Source organism: Rhinolophus sinicus, chromosome 1 (assembly GCF_057876585.1).
Source record: "Rhinolophus sinicus isolate RSI-liver-muscle chromosome 1, RSI-T2T, whole genome shotgun sequence".
NCBI classification, from domain to species: Eukaryota; Metazoa; Chordata; class Mammalia; order Chiroptera; family Rhinolophidae; genus Rhinolophus; species Rhinolophus sinicus.
The window spans coordinates 111,251,724-111,278,408 of record NC_142501.1 but is presented as its reverse complement, the minus strand read 5'-3'; the positions used below and the strand labels follow the sequence as shown (position 1 = coordinate 111,278,408).

General features: G+C 40.2%; 1 protein-coding gene across 6 annotated transcripts in view; it reads left to right on the top strand.

Annotated features, from left to right (window-relative positions):
- The window catches only part of USP6NL (USP6 N-terminal like), a 227,002-nt gene that overhangs the window by 148,711 nt on the left and 51,606 nt on the right, over positions 1–26,685 (top strand). For all 6 annotated transcript variants that reach the window (XM_074324987.2, XM_074324988.2, XM_088802337.1 and 3 more), the window contains 3 exons: positions 7,058–7,125; positions 9,200–9,282; positions 16,851–16,890. In XM_074324987.2, the coding sequence (XP_074181088.1) occupies positions 7,058–7,125; positions 9,200–9,282; positions 16,851–16,890 (191 nt within the window). The remainder of the gene's footprint in view (positions 1–7,057; positions 7,126–9,199; positions 9,283–16,850; positions 16,891–26,685) is intronic.

Genomic DNA, 26,685 nt, shown 5'->3' with positions numbered 1-26,685 from the left:
AAGCATTTGCTATATGAATACGTGAACTAGAAATGAAAGCCGTCCATTCCTGATGCAGTGTCGGGGCCGGGCCGGTTCTTTTCCAGGCTAAAAGGTGACTGCTTTGCTCTACCTCTCAGGTCCTCCTTCCCCTGCACCAGCAGCTGCTTCTCAGCTTGCTGGTGATTGCTTTCTCATCTTTTCAGCCTGCCTTTGGTCACCATTGTCGTTCGTGTACTTTACCTCGTGCTGTTTCCTCTAACTCCCATTACAAATGGACCCTCAGTTTACCCCAGTGCAAATTCCCAGAGCGCACTGCTGACTGAGGAAACCTTGCAGCCGAGGGAAAGGCTGAGGCCGATGCAGTGACGTGCTGGAGCCAGCCTGAACTCTGAGGCGTGACATCACCTTGGTAGCTTGGTGTTTGGCCGCCATCGTGGGAGGATGGCAGCATGGAAATCGGCAGATGCCACAACCAGGAAGGCCTCTCTCCTTCTCCAAGAACCGGTTGCTAAACCTTTATTGGCACAGCACTGGGAGATCTGTAGGTGTTGATATGCAGTCTCCAAGATGTCCTGTTCAACAAAAGAGCGTAAGCTGTGTAGAATGATGCTAGTGTTTGAATAGAAAAGGGACATTTAAATAGAGGTGTGTGCGTGTGCCGGAATGCGGTCCTTGTTTGGTGTGGAGACTGTTTTTGGTAGGTAATGGGGGCTGCTGCCAGGAAAGAGGCTTAGGTTTGGAGTGGGGTGTGTGTGTGTGTGTGTGCGCGCGCAGATCAGAGTTTAGCTTCAGATACTTTGTCTATATTAATTATGAACCTTAAAAGCCAATAGAATTATTATGTAATCATAATAACGTCAGTATCATTTACTTCAATCTGAAATATTATGAAGCGATACGTAGGAAGGAAATATAATCCTAATGTTGAAAGTGTCAAGATCAGATGAATTCACGTTTCCCATACGCCATCAAATTTGCAGCTATGCCCCTTTGTACATGACTTCCTATTTGATGTTTATCTCTCTGTGTTGCTTGTTCGGAGATTTCTAATCGTTCTCTCCCCCGCTTTTTGATGTCTTTTATTTGTAAGCTTTTACTATGTTGCTAATAGTATCCGTGATCTGTATGTTGCCTAGAATCTACTTTCTTATTGAAGACACTTTGTATTTCCTGTTCCAGTGTAGGCTGGTTGCTCTCTAGGCAGCTACACAGTTGGCATCTAGAAAAGTGCAATTTTAGCTTCCTGAGATTTCATGGATCCTGTGTCTGCCCTTCTGTTTGATTCTCTTAAAGAAAAAATGCTGCAGATACTTGCTAAACAGTAAAGGAGACTTTATGCAGGCAGGACCACTGCAATGGTGTCAAGACCCTCACAACCGTAGAGAGCTCAAGCTCAACCCCAGATACAAGAAGGACAAGTGCGGGTTTATCGCCAACAAGCAGAGTGAGGAATTGGGGGATGCAGAAGTGCTAAGAGGAGACGTCAAGGGGAGGGGATTCTTGCTAAACAGACTGAACAGGGCTCTTGATCAAGGCAGACCGGGGTGATTAGATATCAGCGGTGGGGGGCGGGGAGGGCTCTCGCTCAAATGACTTAGCAGAATTCTTGCTACACCTGGACGAGGCAGGTGGAAGACAGGACAGGAGATGGGGGTCGAGGCCTAGTTGGGAAGAGGGCTTCATGGAGCCCGACTGACGTTTGGACAAGGAGAGTCTGTCAGTTCTTGTGGTTATTTTGTTTTTCTGTAGTATATTCTCAAATTTTTAAAAAAAGAAACATTGCAAGGCAATAAACTTGGCATCCTTGTATTACTTTCTTCTTGCTTCTGTAACAAATTACCACACACTTGGTGGCCTGAAATAACATAAATTTATTTCCTTATAGTTCTGGAGGCTAGACGTCTGAAATCAGTTTTACTGGCCTAAAAGTCAAGGTGTCAGCAGGGCTGGTTCCTTCTGTAGCCACTGGAGAATCCATTTCCTGCCTTTTCTAACTTCTGAAGGCTTCCTTCTTTCCTTGGCTCCTGTCTCCTTCTTCCTCACATCGTCGCCACCTCTTGCGTCAATCGGCACAGCTCCTACTTCCTCTTCACGTTCGTGCCTCCCATTTGTAAGGTGCTTTGTGATTACATTGGGCCCACCTGCGTGATGCAGGCTACTCTCCCCATCTCAAGATCCTTCCTCAGTTCCATCTGCAGACCCCTTTTGCCATATAAGGTACAGTCACAGGTTCCAGAGATTTGGATGTGGACATGTGGGGGTGGGAGGCGGAGCCATTCTTCAGGTCACCACACCTTTTTATATCTAAAAGTGCTTTTATTTTTTCCTTGTGCTTAATCAATAGTTTGGCTTGGTATAGAATTTCAAGTTCATGAAATTTTTTCTCACAACTTTGAAAATAGTGCTTCATTATCTTCTAGCTGATAAGAAGTTTGATGGCAGTCTGATTCTCATTCTGTATGTATGACGTGACATTTTTCCATCTCTCTGAGCTTCTGAGATCTTCTGCTTATATTGAGTTTTACAACTGTCTTATGCTGGGCACAGACTTAATTTATTGTTGTCCAGTTAAGTGTAATCAGTGTTCATAAGCATGCCTGTCACGTGGCTGTTACTGCTGCAGAGTGGGTCCCAAATTGTGGGTCCCAACCCATTTCAAAGAGAGAAGGAAGCAACGAAGAGAGGAAGGAAAGAACAGTAGAATAGAATAGAAATTTTCACAGTGCCAAACTATACATATTATTTCATAAAACATTTGTTTCACTTGTATATGTGTGGTGTGTTAAAAATTTCCAAAACCTTCCAAAATTTAGCATGTGTTTACATAGTGTCAGAAACAGGAGCAGTTTTCACATTAAAAATTATCATTAAAGTATGTTAAGACATAAAATATATTTGAGGAGAAGAGCTTTCCTACTTAGCTTTAGTTTATAATGTTTTAAGTAAAAATGTTCTTGTAGCTCCCTGACAAGTTTCATTAAAAGTAGTAAGAATGTGGCTGAATTTGAAGTTCAAGGTTAAGGCGTATTCTGAAGCTGCTTGTTTAAAGCCCCTGTTTGTTGTTAGATGGAATGCTGGGTGTAGGCTGGTGTGGTTCATGCTTGCGATCTAGCCTGAAAGACATGTTTTTACCCTCAACAAATATCATCTTTGTTTGAATAGCTACAGTCCCTGTAACCACAGCGAGGCTTTTTTTTCTCCCTTAGAATGTATCTCAAATGGCTACTTTCTTGTGCTTGTTTCACAAATAGTTTAAAGTAGAACTGCCTTCTGCTTTTCTATTTGTTGCAGAACGTGTGCGCTACCACCTAACGCTCGTGGTGTGCTTGAGAACTTTAAAATAATAATGAACTTTTGGAACAGATAAGTTTGCTCTATGAGGACGGAAGCTGTTGTTAATTCTCAAGGCCAGACTGGTTAGTGAGCAAAAGGGGAAAGTACTTTTTAAATTGAAATTGTTGATTTATACATATTTAGCGTTCATCTTTCAAAATGTACTCTAGGAAAAATGGTCTACTGACAATTTTGTTATTGGATTAAATTTGAAATTTAATAACTTGAAGTGAATTGTTCATTCGAATTTGGGGTTAACTTAGTGGTACTAAGTTACAATACAATGCCTGCTTTTAAGAAAACGTAATTCAGGTTTGCTTTTTAAAAGTTCTTGTGTTTAAATGGAATTAGAGATCTTCTTAAAACGTTATTGTTAGCTTTCAAAACACTTCTTAAAATGCTACAGTTGTCATCATCTTCCATCCATTTTTGCCCAAAGATGTTTTCGTGTATATTTCTTGAGTATGTATTTAATCCAGACCTCCTTACTGCTTAAAATATGCCTCTTATCCTTTGAAACTTTGTTATAGATGTAAAGTCAATAAAAATAATTTGATTTAATTTGGCTTGAATAATGTAATAGGTTTTTTAAATTCGATAATGACATGTCATGTAAGGACCAAGTAACACAGCTGTCATTGGTTTATAGGTGCCTGAAACTCTGCACACTTGCACGCAGACACAAGCCAGCTGCTGACATCCTCTGTGGGCAGTGAGTTAGGGCAGACTCTTTGTTCTTGCAGTGGATTTTCTAAATAACAGAATGAAAACCAAGGGAGTACTTGAGTATAAGTCTTAATAAACTTGTCAACTGTACATTAGCCTGAATGAAACATAATTTGACTATAGTGAATTCTGCTTACGGATACTACTGCTTACTCTAAAGATGATTGTCTCACAATGTGGATTATTAAATAATGTCTCCAAAGTCAGTGCTGAAAAAGATTGGCCTTCCTATTGAGTCTTTTCAAAGAAGCAGACTGGGCTATATTTTAAAAATTAGTTTGACTTTAGCTTCACTCTCTTGTTAGAATATATTCATTAACATTACACAATTTTCTCCCCATGGGAAAGTACAAAGATAAAGAATTTCTAAAGGAATTTAAAGCTATAGAGCATTTACTTGAATTAGAGTCAAGTCAACTATTCTAACATTAAAATACATCATCCTTCTCCTGTAAAATTAGGGTACAATTTCATCCGTTTCCAGTACGACCTCTAGCAGTTAGGTCTTCTCTTCTGGACGCCACTGGACTGGAGATGGTTCCTGGACAGCTTCATAGCTTACAGTTTGCCACGGTGATGTTTTCTTGGGGTGCTTTGCATCTTTACTTCCCAACTCCACACCGTTTCCAGTTCTTGCCTTTATACTTTTAAACTTTTTGTCGTTCAGTTGGAAATATAGTGGAGACTCCTACGACTGGTAGCAGCAGTGAAGGACTCTGGTATAAAATACGTTCAAAGAAAACATTCATCTGTTGAATTTGGCCTAATCACCATAGAAATTCATGCTTAGCTGTTTTGGTAATGGAAATAGATCTTAATCAGTAGTTAGGTTTCCTACTTTGAGGTTCATTTCTATTGATTTGCTTCCTCTGCCCTCTTGTAGAAGTATGAGTATGATGTTTTAAAGCTGGGCAAAAAAAGAGGGAAAAAGAAATTGACAAAGATTCCCCCATCTAAGCTGGGATAATGGATATGTATATAATTATCCCAGACTGCTGATTGCAACTCGTCCGTTTTTGTTATTTACTGAACCATTCTATTATGTATTCACGTTTCCCCCAAAGGATAGCATTTTGACACATCGTAGTCTGAGAAAAGAAGTGACAAAGAACTTAAAAATTTACGAATTCCCACTTTGCTGTTTTTCCTGTAATAAACCACCTTGTGCTTGCTTGTTTGATGATCTCATTGACATAAATCCCTGTTGGTGGAATTGCCTGTTATTTAGATGTTTGATACACAGCATCAGATTGCTTTCCAGAAAGATATGCAGTTATAAGTGTCCCTTCAGTGTGAGGAACTGCAGATTTCCCCACACTGTTGTCAGCACCGAGTAGTGTCACTGCATTTTTGGGTCAGTTTGAGACAGGTTCAAAGGGATGTTTTAAAACTTGTGTCTCTTCAGTTTCTAATGAGTTTCATTCCCCCCCCCCCCCATGTCTTGGCTTTTAAATTTAGATTTGATTTTTATCAGAGTGATACTTGGTTTAAGATTCAGCAGTTTGTAAGACTTAGTTTGAAAAACAACCAGTGCCCATACGCCTCCCTCCTCACTGCCCAGTCCATAGAAATGGCCACTCCCCACTGCCCGAGCTGACCCTTTTCCTGTTTACCTCCCTAGTGTGAGCTCACGTGCCTGTGTTGCCACTTCCTGCTTTATCTGTTGGCTTCCTGCTTTGGAGGGTGAGGACTTGGTTTTCTTCTATGCACCTAACCTCTGTCACACAGACTGCTCATCCCTTCCCCTCTCATCAGCTCCCTCTTTCTGCCCCCTCCCTTCCCTCTCCTCGGGAATCACCCTCTGCTGAGCCTTTGAGGGAGGGGACCTAAAGAATCCCTCTGTTGTTATTTTAGGGAGGCTTAGGGGGACAGATAGCAAAGTGTGTGTGACATCTGCCATCTTTAACTGGACGTCCTTTTTCACGTCTTTAGTCATCGTTTTAATAAAGTAATGGTTAAAATTAAGGACTATGGTATCAGGACTGTCTGGATTTGAATCCTGGCTTCGCTATAAAGTAGCGTTATGACCCTAAATAAGGTGTCAAATCTCCAAACCTCCTTTTTTTCATCTATGTTATAGAATTAATACGCGGCCTACCTTAGAGTGTTGTTGTGAGAATTAAATGTGGTGAGGCATGCAGAGTGCTCTTACTGTCACGCCTGCTGCCGGCGGTGTCTTACTACCTGCCGGCGCTTAGTAAGAACACAGAGGTAGGTGTTGCTGCCATTATTACCCTTGTGACTTTCTTGCTCATGACCTTGGCCCAGTTTTCTAGTGGAATGCTTGTCTTTTTCTTCTTGATCAGAGGTGCCACGTATACTGTCTATCATTGGTCTTCTATTTTTAATCATGGTGCTTGGGATGTGTAATCATATCCGTACTATTTCATGTTGTGATCTCTACTGCTGTCGTCAGATTTGTGTTTTTGGAAAATACCTGGTGTAATAATGAGAAAAAAGTGTGTGTGTGTGTGTGTGGGGGGAGTAGCGTGGGGGGTAAAATGGGAATTATTGCAATATTCGGGGTGATTGGTAACGGGGACCTGAGAGACTAAATGAAGAAATGATTATTTTCATCACGTAGGAGAAGTAATTTTTTAACTCCTGAGGTATATTTACTCACAGTAGTATATTTTGTGAACAAATTCCCTTAATTTTTAAAAGCCTCTTGAATGCTCTTATCATCTACCCAAATGGATTTCATTGGAAAACTTAGGGTTTACAGTTCAGTTTTTACTTTAATTCTCATCTCTATGAAATGAGATCCAAAATTGATTCTTGAGAGATAAGATTTATCATATCCCCTAAGTTAATGCTATGTTAACAAATTTTCTTTCTTTTGAATATGATGTGTAATATTGAAATGGTAGATATGTTGATATTTCAAGGTTGTAGTTACAGATACTTAACTCATCCTTTTAAGTTTGTTTGATTTTGCTGGTTTGTCTTAGTTTTATAATTAATTAACTTTATGATTCTTTAAATAGCAGTTCATCTAAATTTGATCTCTCCACAGATTCGGACCAGGATGTAGCGCTCAAACTTGCCCAGGAGCGAGCTGAAATAGTTGCTAAATATGACAGAGTAAGTATTTGTATTTACTCTTTGAGTAAGTTTTATTAGGAAAAAACATATAAATAGAAATGGATTTGTTTTTTGGAGAGCTTAAATTACAGAAGCAGTTTGTTTACTTCATGTGACCATTGAATTCATCCTTTTGCTCTGACTTCATCTCTAAATCTTCTCTCCCTCCTCCCCTCTGCTCTCGCCACTCCCCCACCTCTTGCTGTGCTTCCAACACACCAGGCTTGCTCCTGCCTCAGGGCCTTTGCACTGGCTGCGCTTCTGCCTAGAACATGTATATCCTGGATCTCCTCCTGCCTCAGGACCATGCCTCTTTCAGATCTTTATCTAGATGCTAGCGTCTCAGTGAGATCTCCGACCACGCTGTTTAATACTCCCCCTCCAATCCCCAGCACTCTTTATCTCCTTTCTCTTCTGTATTTTTCACCATAGAATTTATTACATCAGTGCACTATATATACTGTATTTCCTTTGTTGTCTGCTCTCACTCCTAGAATGTGAACTCTCTGAGGGTAAGAATTTCTTTTGTTTGATTTACTCTGGTATCCTAAATACCTAGAATGGTTTCTGATTCATACTAGGTATTTAATAAATATTTTAATAAGTTAGGATATAGAATCAAGTACCTAATTTATTCATAATTTATATATGCTATTCAAAATTTAACCTGGATCTGAAAATTAGAATTTATACATTTATATATAATCTCATTAACATTTCATCCTTAGATTAGTTATGGAATCGGGGCTTTGACGCTCTAGGAAGCCGCATTTGCTGAGGTTTTACATGTCTCATCATTGCCTTACATCTTGAGGTTTATAATGAGCCACAGCAGTGATTTCTAAATGTCATGTTTCATATTTATATCACTTGTGTGTAATTTCATATTTGTTGTTGTTGATTATTTATGAGAATAGTAGGAGCATGAAACTATAGACAGCCATGTAGACTGTGCCCTGAGGCGTGCAGGCGGCGCTCAACTCTGTGGTCATGTTCCCAGAACTCGCTTGTTAGGGGGTTGTTTGGAACATCAGCTGGGTTTACATCCATGAAAACCTAATTCGTTTCTTTAGCTGCTTAACTAATTTAAAAGCAACAGAACTAGCATTTGTTTGTGCTTGCATGCATTTTTTTTCCATGCAGCTAACACTTAGTGACCAGGCTAGGTGTCATGCTAGGCCCTGGGGAGTCACATCACAGACCTGAGTTAGAGCCGCCTTTGCCCACAAGCCGCTTACAGCCGACTCGCCAACACACGAGCAGACAATTATACAATATTCCCTGATGGAGGGGTCCACCAGACAGTTGGGTTTTGTGTCTGAAATTTGAGGGATTAGTACAGACAGTTACGTTAGGGGACCCTGCACCAGCAGTGCTGCTTAGCCTCGTGGGTGGAGTGAGAGAGCAGTGGCTACGGACAGCGTTCTGGGCACACCACAGGGTAAGGGGTGCCCATGAAAGGCCATGAAAAGCAGAGCTGGAGAGGGCCAGGAGGCCAGGAGGGGTGGGCGTGGAGGCTGAGAAGTAGAGAGTAATGGTGACAAGCGCACGAAGGAAAGCCGGGCGGATGAGGACTAAAGAGTGCCCGCGGGTTTTGACAGCGGGAGGTCGTTTTTGAGCTTGGCAAGAATTGTTTCAGGGCTGATGTAGCTGTGAAGTAGAGAGCCGAGGTGAAGAGCCCGTGCATCTGGGAAGTTTGGATGAATAAACAAGAACTGTTTCTTTTCTAAGACACGTTCACTCCAACACTCACTGGCAGTTCATTGTTGAATGGCTTGCTTCTCCTCCCTTGCTCCCTCTTTCTGAGGTTCTCACAGGAACCCAAGTTGAGCAAGGCTAAGCTGCATGTCAGCTGTTGCTGACATACAGTATCTTCCAAAGGTCATAACTAGGGACTAGTGATTATATTGCCCAAATTTTTTTTTTAAGTGAATTGACATGGATAATGCCTCATTTTCAGCTCTTACTGTTAATACAGAAAAAATAACTCTTCTTTTTTAGACTTTTTATTTAACAAAATATTTAGTTTTATAGATTCCCAGTAACATGTTACCCTCTTTGTCTCTTACCATAGGGACGAGAAGGCGCGGAGATTGAGCCCTGGGAAGATGCTGATTACCTTGTTTACAAAGTCACGGACAGATTTGGCTTTTTACAGTAAGTTACACAGATTGAAAGCTAACTTTTTTATTATATTGTTTCTGTGGACACCTATTATATTGATTTTCTTTATTTTTTTTAACAGCACTGCTGTGAATAAGATCCTAGGACTGGTCCTGCAACACATTTTTTTGTTGTTATTAAATTCCTGGCATTTTTAACCTCTATGATTGAAATTGAACTATTTTTCTAAGAATACAATCTTTATTATTTGTTGTATTTTAGTAAGAACATTAAGTGCAATAAATGGGTTGTATTAATAATTTAGCAGAATTAAATGGAAATGAATAACAATTTGTATTTCAAAAATAATTATAATAAAACATTTCATTTTATATAAATGCATTTAAAAAATAATTAGCAATTAGAATTTTAGTATTATGCAGCCTAAAAATGAGCAATGAAAAGAAATGTCATTGATCTCCCTTGTAGTTGTAAATGTACTTGTCGTTATTGTTTCTCAAAATTAATTCCGTTTGTCCTGAATATGCTACATAAAGAGTGGAGAGAAGTCTAGAACACTGCAAAGTGGTTAAAAGGATTTTGACCCTTAAAAATGTCCTGCAAACGATGTGTATCTGCCTGCTCTGGCTCTGGCCCTGTTTAGTCAGATTCCCACAGATTCTTCGTTGCTCAGGTTGTTTGGTTCCATACAATTCAGAGATTAACTTACTTCTCATGCAAGTGTATTCTTTTTCAGTCTGGTTTATTATAAATAGGAAAAAGCCAGAGATTTTTATTTTACGACATATGATTACATTTGAAGGAAAGTATAATTTCTTACATAGTTTGCACGGAAACTTACAGTCGTCAGATCTTGTTTTCTCTTTCTGTTTACTTTTCTTGCATTTAGAAAGTGTTTGGTTGTATCATGTTTTTCTCAGGTAAAACAAGCAAACAGACAAAACAGAAATAGTTGTGGGAGTTAGAGAACGTATGCTCTTCTTGTGGCTTTGCTGGGGTCGGTTAACCATCTCATGCCTCATCTATAAACAGACATTAGCTGCTCTGCATATGTTACAGTGTAGTGGAAGATTTGAAGAAATAAAATGATAGAATCCTATATAATCCTGGAAAAATATGAGGTGTTATTATTATAATGACATTAGCATACCCAAAATGTTCTCCTGAGTAGTTACAATTAGAAGACTTTTAACTTCAACCGAGTAACAAAGCAATATTTAACTATGATGAAAATACTGTTCTTAAATTAAGCTCACTTCCACTTTGTGTTTTAAGTAAGTCAAGCTTGGCCACAAATGTGGCAGGAAAAGGTTTCCCATTTGTGTGGGGTAGTGCATAGATCTGAGGTATGTGAGTGAAGTTTTGAAGGACAGTTGCGCATTTAGCACTGTCAAGATCAGTGAGTCCCAAACTTGCCTGCACATTAGTCAGCTGGGAAATGTTTGTTTGTTTGTTTTTAAAATAGATTTCTGGGGTCTATCCCAGATTTTGATTCAGAAGGTGATACAACTCAGCTGGTTTTGACTTCCCCAAGTGTTTCTGAGAGGAGTGAGCCACTATGAAAGATGTTCTAATCATAAAATGATCTAATATAGTACAAAATACATATGAAAAAATCTGTGCATTCCAAAAGGGTCTGGTAATTACCTAAATTCACTTTCCTTAACGCTTGAAACTGTGAGCTAGGTGCTGGCCCAAGAGCCTCGCTTGTATTTGGCAGTCTAAACATTGCACTCACTTATTTCATGTTTGTTTTTAACCCTTGGTGCTGAGATCCATTTGGTACTAGAGGGGGTATGTCAACCAATAATTTATCGTAGTGAGTAATATTTATTGAGTACTTACTGTGTGCCAGGCACTGTTCTAAACTGACGGTGGATTAATTCATTTATTCCTCTCCAAAATTTTTCGGGATAGGTACCCGTTTTATCTTTTTTAAGATGAAACTGAAACACAAGGAGGTCACACAACTTGCCCCAGTAGTGCTGACAGTCAGTGAGCGTCAGATCTGGGATGTGGACCTGGGCCTCTGACAGCACAGCCTGTGTTCTGAACTTCTGCGTTACACTGCCAGTATTTTTAATAGAGAAAACCCAGAAGGCGGCTTTGAAATGCCTAAAAAGAAAATTAAAGGTGGAAAAAAGAGAACCTAAGGAGAGGGACACTGTTGGAAACGATCACCTCTATTGATGCATGCCCATATAGCTCAGCTCACCACTTCTCTGAAGACGAAGCTGAAGCCTGTTGGTACCAGTTCTCACACTGTCATGCTCAGTTTTTTTATTTTCCTCATCTACGGCAGGCAGCACAAATGAAAACAATGAAACATAAAAATGAATTTTAGTGTAGTGTTAGGCTTTATTAAATTTCACCAAAGTCATTGATTTTTGTTACAATGCCTAATTTCGGTAAGATGCTTTCTCCAGTCCACTGTAGACTGGAGTTTTCTGTGTTACTGAAGAAAGTCACATAGCCTAGGCATTTAGATATTGACCCCTGTCACACCTTGATCCAAAGAACATTTCTTTCTGCTGTCTTAGTTCTTTGCAGTTTTTGATTGGTTCTCCAATGAAATTGGGTTTTTAATGTCAGTGTTAGTACAATGCAATAGCAAAAACTGTGTAGCCTTCTCTGAATGCTGCTGACTTCATATCTAACTAGAGTAGTAGTGAGTTAAATTACTTGTTATGATATGTGGAGAAGGATGACAGTAATTAACAAATGCAGTACAGGACAAACTTGGTTTTCTAACAGATTTCATAATAAATATGAAAACTGTTGCCAAACCAGCTTGGCTTGATGCTAGAACAGGAATATCTTTGTTTAGTACTCAGAAACAGGGAGTTCTCCCTGGCCTGAATGCCTATGGTGGAGTTACAGCTGGAGAATGGAGAAATCGAGCTTATTTAAGAAGTTAAAGACCTTTCAACATTTTTATCAAAAATAGTTACTGCTAGTCTGCTCAACAAAGAATGCTTGGTATTTGGATAGTCAATGATAATGCTTTTAGGTCACAAGTTATTAATAGAAGAATTAAAAGGAAATTGTACCAAAAATAAAGATAAATTAATACCAAGCTTCAGATTTTCCAGTACTTGTCAAAATGTATAAAATTTTGTGTATATTTATAAAATTTAACTGATTGTCTATAGTTTACTATGACTATATAAATATTTGAAAGCCAGAATACGAGTAAAGTCGTTTTTGTTTTTAAAGAATATCTGTTTTGATGACAAGGGCTTGAGAACTCTTTCTGCCCATCTAATCATTTTGACTGGAGTAAGTCTAAATTTAGACAAACTGAGTAGCAAAAAAGCAAACAATCTCATTAAAAAATGGGCTGAGAAAAAAAGAAAAAAAAAAACTGGGCTGAGGATCTGAATAACTTTTTCCAAAGAAAGACATCCACATGGCCAACAGGTATAGGAAAATGTGTTCAACATCGCTACTCATCAGGGAAATGCAAATCAAAACCACAGTGAGGTATCACCTCACACCAGTTAGAATACCATTTATCAAAAGACAAGAAATAACAAGTGTTGGTGAGGACATGGAGAAAAGGAAATAATAGTGCCCTGTTGGTGAGACTGTAAATTGGTACCACCACTATGGAAAACAGTTTGGAAATTCCTCAAAAAATTAAAAATGCAACTAACATCTAATCCAGCAATTCCACTTCTGGGTATTTATTGAAAGGAAATCAAATACTATCTTGAAAAGATATCTGTACCCCTGTGTTCATTATTCACAATAGCTATGACATGGAACCAACCTAAGTGTCAATTGACGGATGAATGGAAAAGAAAATGTCATACACACACACGCACACACTAGCACACTCAATGGAGTATTTTTCAGCCATAAAAAATGAGGAAATCTTGCCATTTGCAGCAACATGGATGGACCTTTAGGGAGTTATACTGTCAGACAGAGAAAGACTGTATGATATCACTTGTATGTGGCATCTTAAAAACAAACAAACTCATAGATACAGAGAACAGATTGGTGGTTGCCAGAAGCAGGGGAAATGGGTGAAGGTGGTCAGAAGGTACAAACTTGCAGTTATAAGATAAATAAGGCCTAGGGATGCAGTGTGCAGCGTGGTGACTGTAGTTAACAGTATCAAATCCATGTTGTATGCCTAAAGCTCATACATTGTTGTATGTCAACTGTGTCTCAGTTTTAAAATTAATTAAGTAAATGCACATTAAAAAGAAACTTGGGTAGTAGGAGTTGAATAACTCCTTGGGGGTCTTGATGGGCTGCATAGGTAAACAGATCCTGGTGGGTCTGTTGCAACAGGGTGAAAGGAAATGATGTAAAATATTGGGGTGGAGGGAAACCCGAGCCCAAGGTTGTATACGCCTGGATTTGCCTAACGCTGACCTTGGTGGTGTGTATATTCCGGCCTCCCTCTCTCCCAGGGTTTCGATAGCATGGTCTGAGGTTAAGGTGGAGTGGGGTGCTGTGTGCCCTTCTGCGTCATCTTGAATTTCACAAAGCAGCTCGTCGTAGGACCTGCCCAACACAGGCCATGTAGCCCGAGCAGATGATCAGTATCGTTCCCCAGACAAGGGCAAAACTTGGTTCTGATTTAGGGTTGAGGATCAGGTCTGTCAGTCTTGTTTATTAAATAGGAGACCAAAGAAACGCACCAGCAGCTTCAAAGACATGTGCTGTGGTAGGCAGCCATAGATGGCACTTCATTTGCAGTTAGGAATGTTCAGATAAACAGTTGTCAGGATCAGCTCAAATCAGCGGTACAAAAGGTTGACCTTGCCCAGGGCTCACTCACCCCAGAAATACCATTCTTGGTGCTCGCAAAGGGTGCCAGATGTTCTTATTCCTTCAAAATGTCCCTGCTGACCTCATCACCTAGGACGTGCATGCCAGTAGTGGCGACAAGCTGTCTTCTGCCAGTAAATGAAGAACGGATAGGTGCCAGGCATACATCATTGGCTGTAGTAATCAGGATTACAGATTAGCAGGGAAATTTAGACTAAGAGCATAATGAAAGCTATTAAAAAACAAAACAGAAAACAAGTGTCAGTAAAGGTGAGTGGACACTTTACATTAAAAAAAAGACTTTTTGTATTTAATCTGCAAAGTGTGTTGTCTTCTTGAGAATTAGTTTTTCAGCTTTTCTTCATACATGAGGTGTAATCAAACAATACAGTGAATGTTTAAATTTAAAAAATGTATTACAGTAAAAGACACATTGCCATTAATCCTCCTAAAATACTCCCCCTTGCTTTGAACACACTTATCCCATTGTTCTTGCCACTTTTGAAACAGTTCTGGAAGTCCTCTTTCCTGAGTGTCTTTAGTTGTGCTGTTGTGGCTGCCTTGATGTCCTGAATCATTTTGACTTTGGGGAAGAACCAGAAGTCACACGGTACCAGATCCAGTGAATAAGGTGGATGAGGACACACCATAATGTTTTCATTTAACAGAAATTGCCGTATACCAGAAACAATTTGTGACACGGAGCATTGTTATGATGGAGGATGATTTACGGCACACTTTAAAACACACCTCCTCTCAACCGTAGCTCACACCCAACTGACTGCACCGAACAACTTTCAACTTTGTCGCACACTGTTACTAAGGTTCAACGTGCCTCTTCTCGTATTGAAGATCCCTGCCTTTCCGTTCGATGGCACTCGGCAGCAGCATTTACCGTTTTCTTTGATCACAATGCTCTGTGTCACACATCACTTCTGGTAGGGCAATTTCTGTCAAATAAAAACATTACAGTGTGTCCTCATCTACCTTATTCACCGGATCTGGCACCATGAGATGTCTGGCTCTTCCCCAAAGTCAAAATGACCACGAAAGGAAAACATTTTGAATCGATTCAGGACATCGAGGCAGCCATAACAGCACAACTAAAGACATGAAAGAGGACTTCCAGAACTGCTTCAGAAAGTGCCAAGAATGATGGGTCAAGTGTGGTAGAAGCGAGGGGGGGAGTATTTTGAGAGGGATTAATGGCAATGTGTCTTTTACTGTAATAATTTTTTAAAAATTTAAATGTTCACCGTATTTTTTTATTACACCTTGTATGTCTGCACAGTGCAAAGATCTGGTCGATCTTAATTCGAACCCACTGGGTCAGGTAGCGCTGAACATGTCTACATTAGACCAAGTGACTGTGACTAAGCGAAAATGTTAGTTTCCTTATCTGTGAAGTGAAGGGTTTGGACTGGCACTCTGAGATCTCTTTTTGCTATTACATTTTTTTTTTTCAGGCCCATTTCTGTAGCTTCATGGTTCACCTAAGGACTCTTCAGAGTAGGAAAAGACTGCCTTTGAAAATACTGGTCTCTTGAACATGAATATATTGTCCTCTGGAAAGTGGTATTATTTGGTCTCAAGAGAAACTAAGGCAAGGATATGTACATACATATCATTGCCCAAACAGCAGTACTACTGAGATAGCAACTCGAAGTACATAATTCTGTTTATCTGTGTTTATATTACTGACAGTTAACACAAGAATCTCAGAATATTTTATAGTAGAGGTGATATCACAAAATTACTGTATCAGAAAAGTGAATTTGACCTTTTGTTGTACATTAAAAAATCATCCCAGTTGAAGTTTTCACAAATGAAGCTTTCTGTGTTTACAGAATAAAAGTTGAAGTATTCTTTTTAATACCTAAATCGATTGGAGGCAGTTTTATTTCCTTATACTGTTTTTTTTTTTTAAACAATCATTTATTATAGGCCATGGTTTGAGCCAAAGAGTGGAAGTGACAGTCTACAGTAGAGGTTGGTAAACAGTGATCTGCAGGCCAAACCCAGCTCACCCCGTTTTAGTAAAAGTTTTATGGGAACAAAACTGCACTTGCTTTATCTTGTTTCCCCGAAAATAAGACCTAGCTGGACCATCAGCTCTAATGCGTCTTTTGGAGCAAAAATTAATATAAGACCGGGTCTTATTTTACTTATTTTACTACATAATATAATATAATATAACTGAGTCTTATATTAATTTTGCTCCAAAAGACACGTTAGAACTGATGGTCAGGCTAGGTCTTACTTTCGGGGAAACGGTACAGATCATCTGTGTCTGCTGTCACAATGCAGTAGCGGAGTTAAGTAATGATGACAAAGACGGTATGGTCCGTGAAGCCTAAAACGTTTACTGTTTAAATATTTACAGAGAAAGGCTGCTGACTCCTGGCCTGGAGCAGCGTCGTCAGTAGGACACCATGCATGGGTGGACATGTGCTTTCTAGACCTGCACCGTGTGATACGGTAGCCTGTCTGCAGGCTGTTGTGCACTTGAGCTGTAGCTAGTGAGACTGAGTAACTGGGTTATTAATTTTGTTTAACTTTAATTTAAGTTTAAAATGAAGTAGCCACCTGTGGCTAGAGATTATTGTATCGGACAGTACAGGTCTAGAGATCTGAGGATGGGGGCATTGTGGTTGCAGATAGCTCATTGTTTTATACTGAATTTGGTGGAATAGAGGTTATGTGACCCCTGTGATGACAAATAACTGGTTGGACATCATGTGTATCTGTACGTTTATAATTTTTTCAGAGTTCGTTTTGATTTCAACTATTTCACATGTCCTGTTTTTTCTCTGCAGTGAGGAGGAGCTCCCATACCATAATGCAGCTATGGAACGGGTAAGGCCAGCCTTGTATTTACTTGTAGTTACTGGTGAATTGTGCTTGTCCGATGAAGAAAATCTACTACCTTTCTGTACCATATTCTACATAAATGGAGAAGTCATTGGTATGATTTGACCCTAAGTATGTCACTGTGAGAAAGGAGTTAAATTCATGGTAAAATAATGAATTTAACTGTAGGAGCTCTGACGGGACTTCCAGCAGGTACTGGAGAAAGGAGCAGAGCAGTCAGCAGAGGAAACACGCACCGTAGACAGTTCCTAGACAGTTGCTAGGGCAGTTGTCAGCCTGAGCGGCTTCAGAGTACAGGGCCTTTTAAACTCAGGTGCTTGGGACCCACCTCAGCCTGGGAGTCAGGCTCTCTGGGCAGGTGCCTGGGCAGGGGACGAGTAAACAGCTTCACAGGTGATCCCCCTGTGCCCTGTGGCTAATGAAGCACTGCTCTAGAGCAGCAGCTCTGGGACATAGCCGTTCCATGAGCTGTTAGCTTTCCCACAAACCACAACCACAAAGGTGGCCATGTCCAATAAGGATACGGGCTTCTGAAGGACTTAGAGAAGTCTTGTATATTGTACACCTGTCACCTTTTCTGGTAACTTGCTGTTTCCACTTTCTTCGTTATAGTTGGCTAGGGAGCTGGTTCCATAGCTGGGTGTGCATGAGAACTAGGGACTGAATGTTTTATTAAAGTTGGTCAGAATCTCCCTCCCCTTTTCTGTTTTTTTTTTTTTTTTTTTTTTTATCTGCACCAAAAAATGAATTGTAGAATGAGAGAGAGGCTATGGATTAGGATTATTCTCAGTCTGTTTGTGTTTGATGGGGAACGAGGCCGAGTTTCAGATAATGAAGTACAATTAGAATTGGAATTTGAAAAATATTTTAGAAAATCTTTCTAAAATCAAAATTTTCTGAAAAGAAAAACGGTGGCATAACATTGAGATGTAGACAGAATTGCTGTTTTATGTATAGAGATCCCTGTAGGTACTGCCTGTGGTTGAATTTTCTTGTAAATGCCTGATTCTCTCTCAGTATCATAATCTTGATGTTTTTGGCAGAGGAATTTCTTTCTCTTAAAAGCTACATTATTACGTAGCACTAGACTAGATACTACCTGGAATATTCGGATCAAATAAGATGTAGTTTCTGCCTGTGAGACCCTCACTGTGCAATGACTGGAGGAAGGTCAAGTGAGGCAATCTGGGGGAGATGACTGGTGGCTTCTGGGAGCCTAGAGTTGACGTAGTGGTGCTGGTTGGGGGGTGGAGGGGAGGGCCGATTCTCTGTGGCTAAGGAATGAATGAGAAAACATTGATGGTAACTGCGAGCTTTCTACATCCCGCCTCTGGTGACCTCGCTACCCGTCCTGTTTGAAATGGGAACATAGGATTTGTTTCCACTCTGACCATCTCTCTCTTGTCTAGTCCCTTGGGCTCGGCTGATACCACCGCTGTTTCGTTATCCCCGCCACTCTCAGGTCTTCATTCCCGTCTTCTCCGCTCAAATTCTGCTGTAAGATGGTGCAGTCCCTCGCACGTTCCTTCACCGCCCTCACCTCTCCTGCTGCTTCTGGGCTAAACTACAGCCCTCGCTAAAGCCAGCTGTCTGCCGCTGCAGTGCCTGCCCCGGCGTGGCCAGGTGCAGCTAGGAGAAGAACGCACAACCACGCCCACTGGCTTTACTTTACAGTCAGGACCACAGACCTCAGCTGCAGCTCCAGTCCTGCCTGGACATCTTGCTGTTCTTCCCTAGTGAATGTCTGCTCCCTTTTCAACTACTGGAACATTCTCTTCCCCCCCAAGTCTGCAGCACCTTCTTCTCCGCCCTCTTTCAGCTAATGTTCTTGCTTCTTATTTCTTGTAAGAAAATAGAAGCAACCAGAAGAGAACTTCCTCCGGCTTCCCCAACACACGTGCCCACCTATCGTCATCAGTGCCTATTGCTTTAATTCCCGTGCAGGTCTCTGTCCCTTGTTCAGGGACATCGCTCGAGCTATTCTTCCCTCTCCTCTCTCTCCTGAATTCTTTCTCTTTCTACTTGACTGTTTCCAATCAGAGTAAAATCTATTGTTATTCCCATTAAAAAAAACAAACACCAATCTTCTTTTGACCCCATTTCCTCCGCAGCTGCTGCCCCGACTCCTTACAGCATTCTCTGTTGCCCTTACTCTTGAAAGAGGTGCCTATGTTGCCTTTTCCACGTCTTTCCTGCAATTCTTCCTTGTATTCCTTCCCCCATCCCAATCAGTTTTTAGCTCCCCCCCATTTTCAGGGTCTCCAATCACCTGATATTGTTAGATCAGGCAGTCAGTTCTCAGTTTCCCTCCTGACCTACCCACTCACAGCACTGGACGTGCTTGGTCACTGTCTCATTCCTCCACATTCTCTGTTTGTGGCCATCAGAGCCACACTCTCCTCATAAGCTTCTTTCCTCACTGTGCTCTTTCTGTTTGCTCTGCTTATTTTCTCATGTCCTCATGCCCCACGGCTCAGGCCTTGAACTTCTCTTTCCTGTCTGTATTTCTTCCTTGATTATCTCATCTAGTCTTTTTGTCTTTAAATGCCAACTGTATGTTGATGACTTGCCTCCCTGAATCCCAGGCTTGTATATCTTTGTATATACATTTCAGTGTCTAGCCTTAGATGTCTGACTTAACTGTATACACTTAGATGTCTAATAAATGTTCAGCGTGGGGTTTCTGTTGTTCCTTCAAATCCATCCTGTTAACAAACTTCCCTGTCTCCCTAAATGAGAACTCTACTCTTCTGGTTGTTCAGTCTAAAGACTTGTGAGTTGTCACTGACTTGCTCATTGTTAGCAGTCCCGTGAGCCCTGTCTTCAGATGTATTCAGAATCTGAGGACTTGTCACCAGCTCCACTTCTGCCACTGGCCCACTGTAACCCCTCTCCTGGAGCTTCCTGCTCTGCCATGGTCCCTTGCTTTCCCCACAGTCTGTCCACTGACAAGAGCCAGAATGATCCCGTTAAAATCAGGAAGGTCCTGGTGGTCTCTAATCGGAACATCATGGTGGTTCCCCAACTTATCCGCAGTGAGGGGGGAAAGTGCTTAGAAAGCCCTGCATAGCCCTGAGTGCGCGGGTCTCTGTTCAGTCTCCTCTCCTCTCCTCCTGCCTGCTCTTGCTCACTGGCTCCTTCGTGCTTCTTGGGCACGCCCGCCGTGCTCCCTTTTCAGGCCTTGTGCTCTGGCTGCTTTCTTTCTTGTGCGCTCCTCTCTGCCCCCCACAGTGACACGTCTCAGGTATTTACTCAGATGTCACCTTCAGAAAAAGACCCTCCCTGGCCGTCATATCTACAGTTAGGAACTGCCCCCACAATACTAATTACTCCCTCCCTCCTTTAGTTTTCTCTTTAGCACTTAACATCACTTCACATACTAAATGTTTTACCTGCTCATTCTTGGTGTGTTTCCTCACTAGGATGTAATGTCTGTGAGGGGCTTCTGTCTGCTCTGTTCCCTGCTGTATGTACCCCCAGATCCCGGGCAGTACACAGTGTGTGCGGTCAGTGGTGGCTGCATGAGGGACCAGTGACTGCAGTGATTGCTTTGGAGCTAAGTGTGTGGGCTTAACGATGGCAGTCTGTCCTTTTTAGTGTTAAATGTCCTTTACTTGAGGAATCAGAGAGAGAAGAGTTGGAGGTTTCTTTTAACAAAAGATACCCATATTTGGCGAAAGAAAAATCTGGCAGCTCAATACTGACTTCTTTCTCCATGGTCTAGAAAGTCCAGAAGTCTGGGAACCATTGATGTTGATTATTTAAGAAACGTGACATTGAAGAAGTGAGGAAATATAAGACAAAAGGTAGTAGAGGGGGCATGCTTTTAGGGAGTTTAAAAACAATTTTTTTATTTATTTTGTTTTTTAAAGGTATTTGACTATACAATAAAAGACCTCCTACTCAGTGCAATCCAGCTTATAATTAATTGGTTGTTTAATCTAAAGAGTTTAATAGGAAATCACTAAAAAATGACCTGTACACACCTTAATAATTTAACATGAGACAATTTTATATTCCTTTGTCGGTCTTATTGGGAGGGGGGCAGTTCTGAGGCTGCTGACTGAGACCTGTTTGTGCCCTTTGTACATAAACTGCACTTGTATCGTATCCTTAAAGTGGAATGAGAATTTTAGACACACACAAACCAGTATAAGACTACATACTTTGTAGTTTGTCAAGATTTCCCCCAATTTTTCTGGTTTAAGTTTACATATTCTCCGTGACTGCCTAGTCGTAATGGCCAAACTCTGCCATCTAGGAAACTAATAAAAAATTCTAAATGTATGATTTCATTGAATAAAATCAATGGAAATGATAGCCTTGCTGAAGTCTGCAAGTGTTTATTAATCTTTACAAAGCATTCAGTTGAAGCATACACTGAATTGCTATTTGGGAAGACTTGTACACAAATGCATAGTCAAGTAATCACGGCTTTCGTTCCCGGTTTGCTAGCATGTTATTTTACATAAGGCGGTTCTGTTTAAAACGGGGATCGTAGGAGGCAGCCCCTCATAAGGGGATTTGTGTTGATGTTTGCAAAGTACTGTGGATTCCCCCAAACAGGAACTTAAACAAATAAACACACACACTTATTACATTTACTCTGCAGAGAACAATATTAATAATGGATTATATTGTTTCTTTGAGCTTATTGATGTTTTTAATAAGGAGGAAGGATATGTAAAACTATGAATTTTCATGGATTCAGCTATTCCTTTATGTAGTACAATATTTTGCATGGCTATGAAATATTAGAGCCTATTTATATCTTTAAAAACTATATTTTAATTTTATGGGGTTTGAAAGCTTACTCAAAATATATGACCAATAGATTTTTCAATGTTATTCTGTCCAAACACGCTTTCCTTCCTGTACTTCTTGTCCTCTCCTGACCTCTGCTGGTGAGGTCTAGGTGTACACGGCGGGCCGACTTCTTCCTCAGCCCTGCATCTTGGCACTCAAACAGGAGAGACAAAAAAGCATATGAAGACTTGAACTTCATTAAAGTCCTACAGTTTATTATTCTAGAAGAGCAGGCTACTTACTGTCTATCCATGCGTTTTATGTATGATTAGCCTTTACTGACCTGGATTGTTAATCAACCATGTTAATAGTGGGAGGAGCCTTGGACCAGATAGAAGAGAAGTTAATACTATGGGTGATCAACCTCTGTTTTTTCTTTTTATTTCATTGATTCATTTTTAAATTGAATTTATTGAGGTGACACTGTTCAATAAGATTATTTAAGTTTCAAGTGTACAATATTATAATACATTGTGTGCTCATCACCCAAAGTTTAGTCTCTTTCTGTCACCATATGTTTGGCCCCTTTTGCCCTCTTCTAAATACTTGTTAAGTACTCACTGCTGCTGCATAGGGTTAAAAATATAGTCTCGGCTCACTGGAGGTAGAGAGGCGACAAAGCAACTGTTGGTCCCAGTCCTATTCCTCACACCTTCCTTGCTCTAACAGGAGGTGCCAATCCTGACTGAGAGGAGACAGCAATGTAAGACAATTGAGTATCAGATTGCACACTTCAAACAGAAGATTAGTCCTTTCCTGAAAACAGCTGTTGGTAGAAGAGTACACAGCAACCTACCATTTTTTAGTCAGTGGAGGTTAATGGAGAGATAGAAAAGGGATGGTGATTAAGACCTATGCAGATCTATGTTGTTCTGACATTCTCAGGGGAGTAGAATTTTCTTGTCCTAGTGTCTTCTCTATGATTTAAACAATTGCAATGATGAGTGTTATCTAGTACCCAGATCTTAGTTTTTGAATACCACTTGCCATTAAACCAAACACTGTTTCTTAAAGAAATGGCTGGTGTATGTCTATGTAGAAAAAGTGTAAAATGAACCTGAATTATTTTGTGTGAGATAGGGTACGTCTAAAGGATCCACGTGAAGGGAGAAATCTCCAACCAAATAAGAGGTAGTTTGGCCAAATTTGTGACAATTTTAGCTCCAAAAAGAGTAATGATTATAACGGATTATAACACATTAATAAAATAATCCTTTGTACCAGAGTGATATTAAAAGATTGGGAGAAATTAAAAAGGAAAAACATTTTAGTAGAAAAATGTCCATTAATAAAACAGAAGGAATCATAGAATTAGGAAAAAATACATCATTTTACCACCATCAGAATCAGAACCGATTCAGACAGGATTATCAGTGGGTGAGAAGACCCCTGAGTAGAGTAGTTAAGGAACAGAATGTCCACCCTGTGTCAAAGTGGACCAGGCAGATTACTTAGTATTAGTTACAAATGGGAAATTCTCAGTTAGTTAACGGAGAAATTGAGCCAATACCACTTATGTGAGGGATCAGATTTTAACATCATTGATAGTGGTACAAATAGACACGATATGGCTCAGGATGTGATGGTGTGGGATGGATGCGTCACCAGTGTCATGTTCCTGCCAAAGTGTAGGAGAAACTATCAGACAAATCCAGATAGTATGGCCTAGACGCTTCAAAAATGTCAGCGTCATGTAAGACGGAAAAGGCAGGGACTGTTCTAGAGTAAAGGGGAATAAAGAGATCTGCCAGCAAAGGCCGTGCATGATCTGTGACTGGTTCTGACTCTCCCTTCCCGCCCAACCCAAAGAACACAGCTGCGAAGAACACTTTTGCAACAAGGAGGGAATTTGGCATGTGGATTGTTTATTAGATAATAATAAACCGGTTTTAAATTTCTTGGGTGTGATAGTGGTACACTGATTATATATGACAATGTGAATTTGTTCTTGGTGATACGTACTTGAACTTTTTGGAGCTGAAGAGTTCACGCGGTCTGTGATTTTCTAATATATCAGCCAAAAACCAAAACATGAAAACAGAAACCACCTCAATAAAATAGAGGAAATCAGGCAAAATGTAATAATTGGTGGATTTCGGTGAAGCATATATAGCATATGGTGCACTGTTCTGTAGGGTGAAATATTTCAAAATAAAAATTGAGAGAAGTAAGAAGTCTGTGTATAAAGTCAACAGAGTTAGTTTATATCATTTTTATCTAGACATCTAACGTCAGTAGTTCTGCCTGGGGCAGCACTTTGAAAAGTGTTGCCACATGGAATGATATCATTTCTATCATTATGCTACATAAGAGGTGCTATTATAATGTACTCTGGTTACTTCTATAGGCTAAAGATTGAACTGCTATCAAAACTATTTATGATTTTGGTGTGTCCATTCGTATTCATTTTTATCCTTTCTACTTCCAGGACCACAGAATGCTATTAATTGCTTCATGGCACTGTTTACTTGTATTTTCTCACGTAAATTATGTTTAACTTTAAGAAGTTCATTTAACTTTTCTCATATACCAACCACTGTTTTAGGTGATGAAAGTAGAAGAGGAATATATGATATAGTTCCTGTGCTCAAGGAGCTCATACTTTAATATTAATAATATGATTGGGGCATTTAAGCCAACTAAAACACAGGTGTTAGATGCGATAATAATCATAATAATTCTTATTTTATAGAGAAGTAAACAAAGATACAGAAAGATGAAGTGACTTACCCCAAATGAAACAGATAGAAAGGGGCAGAACTCAGATTTGACCCCGGGCCCACTGGGTTCTTAGTCCATGCCCTGAAATGCTAAGGAAACAGTTAATTTCGCTTGGGGCCTGGAGGCGTTGGGGAAAGGTTCCAGACCTTTGAAATTTGGCTGGGTCTTCAGAGGATGCACAGGATTTCACCAAATGATGGTGAGGAAGAGCATCACGCAGATGAATAGCAAACACTGGTCAAAGCGGCACGAACATACAATTGTGTTGGGAATGACAAATAATTCAATGTGGCTAAATCATAAAAGTAGCAGGAAGTGAAACAGGAAGGTGAGTTAGGGCCATATTATGAAGGGCCATCCATGTAGAAGTTTGAACTTCATTTGTCGATAATGGGCAATCAGTGAAGGATTTCCAACGCATGTTAAAATCTGTGACAGTAGTGTGGAGGTGGGCCGAAGGCAGGGCTGCCCGTGAGCAGCTGCTGATTTCATCTCGGAGTGAGGGCTGCCTGAGCTCGGCGGAGGATGTGATGGAAGCAGGAGACAGGGACGCGGCCCGCAGAGTGTAGCTGGGATGCGGGAAGGAAGAGAAGATGAAGGCTGAAGTAACCTCAGGTTCTGGTTGCATTGACTCAGTAGGCAGTGATGCTGGTACCCGACGTGAGGAAGAGAAGGGTGGGAGCAGCGTGGTTCGGGAAGTCGTTTGGGATATGTTGGGTTTCAAGTATTGGTGGGAATTGTAGGTTGAAATTCTGACTTGCTGTTGTGTGTTGGTGTTATTGAGTCCACCGCGGCAAGATGGTGCTCCTGAGCCTGGATTTTAGAGCTCTTATGTTCACATTTGTCACATGTGTTTTCAGTTATTTCTTAAGTTAGAATACATTACAGAACAGTCAGCTGTAGCATGTTTGGTGATAAAGGAGATTTTATCCATGAATTATAGATTCATGAGTTTGGGGAAAAGACATTTACATGCATTCTGGTCTAGTGTAGTTGAACTGACGGTATCATGGAGTTAACATTTAAACCTGATTGAACTGCTAATATAATTTTTAAATCCCATAGCCTGGGAGCTTTACCCATTTTTGCTTTTTTGCTGTAGGAGAAAGAAAAGCATATTTAATGGTTCTTAACATTGTGTATGTGTGTTTTGTCCTTGCATATGAAAATTTGTAGCATTTAAAATCATGTATATATATATATATACGATAAGCATTAGAATACAAATGTTTGCCATTGCAAAAAAGAATAACTACTTCTTAAAGTAAGTTGTTGATAATTCATAGTCATAAAAATGAAAGATTTCAAGAGTCGGGCTCGATCTCAGCAGGGCTGTTCCTGGCAAAGTGTGTGTTATTATACTCGTGGGTTGGCTTGAATTATTTGGTGCTTTCCTGTTGGTGGAGAAAAGGATTATGCTTTGCAGAAGTCAGGGAGGAAGTGCAGAAGAATTAAAAAAAAACACACCAAATGGCAGCTTAGATCAATCTTAATTTTTCAAAGCTTGGCCTTCTCTAAAGTCACATTTAGCGGGAACATTAATTAGATTTCAGTGCCCCACTGAGTTTTAAAATTAAACATATTTCGGGAACCATCTGCAACATTTTATCACTAATAATATAATGAAGAATATGCTTAGTCTTTTGAAAAATGGGAATTATAACAGAATATCTTTTGCTCGTGAGTGATCATGTTTTATTATGAAAAGCCCATCAAAATTTTTATTAAGAGTTAAAAAAGTAATTAAAGAGTTTAAAGAATATGCCTAAAAATAAAATTCTTTAAAAATACTCTTAGTGATGAGAATCTTTTCCTAGTTCAGCATTTGCTTTGGTATTTTATGCCTCTTTTAAACCTGAAAATGTTGTTGGTGGGCATATGCCATCTGTCTGTTTGAGGCAGGATTGGAGACAGTCAGTAAGGAGCTACTGCTTTCATCCAGGAATGTGTTTGTCTGAACTATAGTAGAGACGGAAGATATGGGGCTAAGAGTGCAGGTGCTGGCGCCAACCAACCCACCTTTGAGCCGCTCTTCAGACTTGAACTTCCTAGACGGGAATTTGGACAAGTCCTGACCCCTCTGTGCCTCTGTTTCCTTATCTGCAAAATGGGGATTACTATACGTACCTTAGAGGTGTAGGGAGCATACATTCTGAGCATAAATGTGTCCTCAGAACAGTTTCCGATGTAGTCTTCCACTTCTTTTGCTTTTTATTCACATGCTTATTGTACTTACAGAGGCCTCCAGAAAAG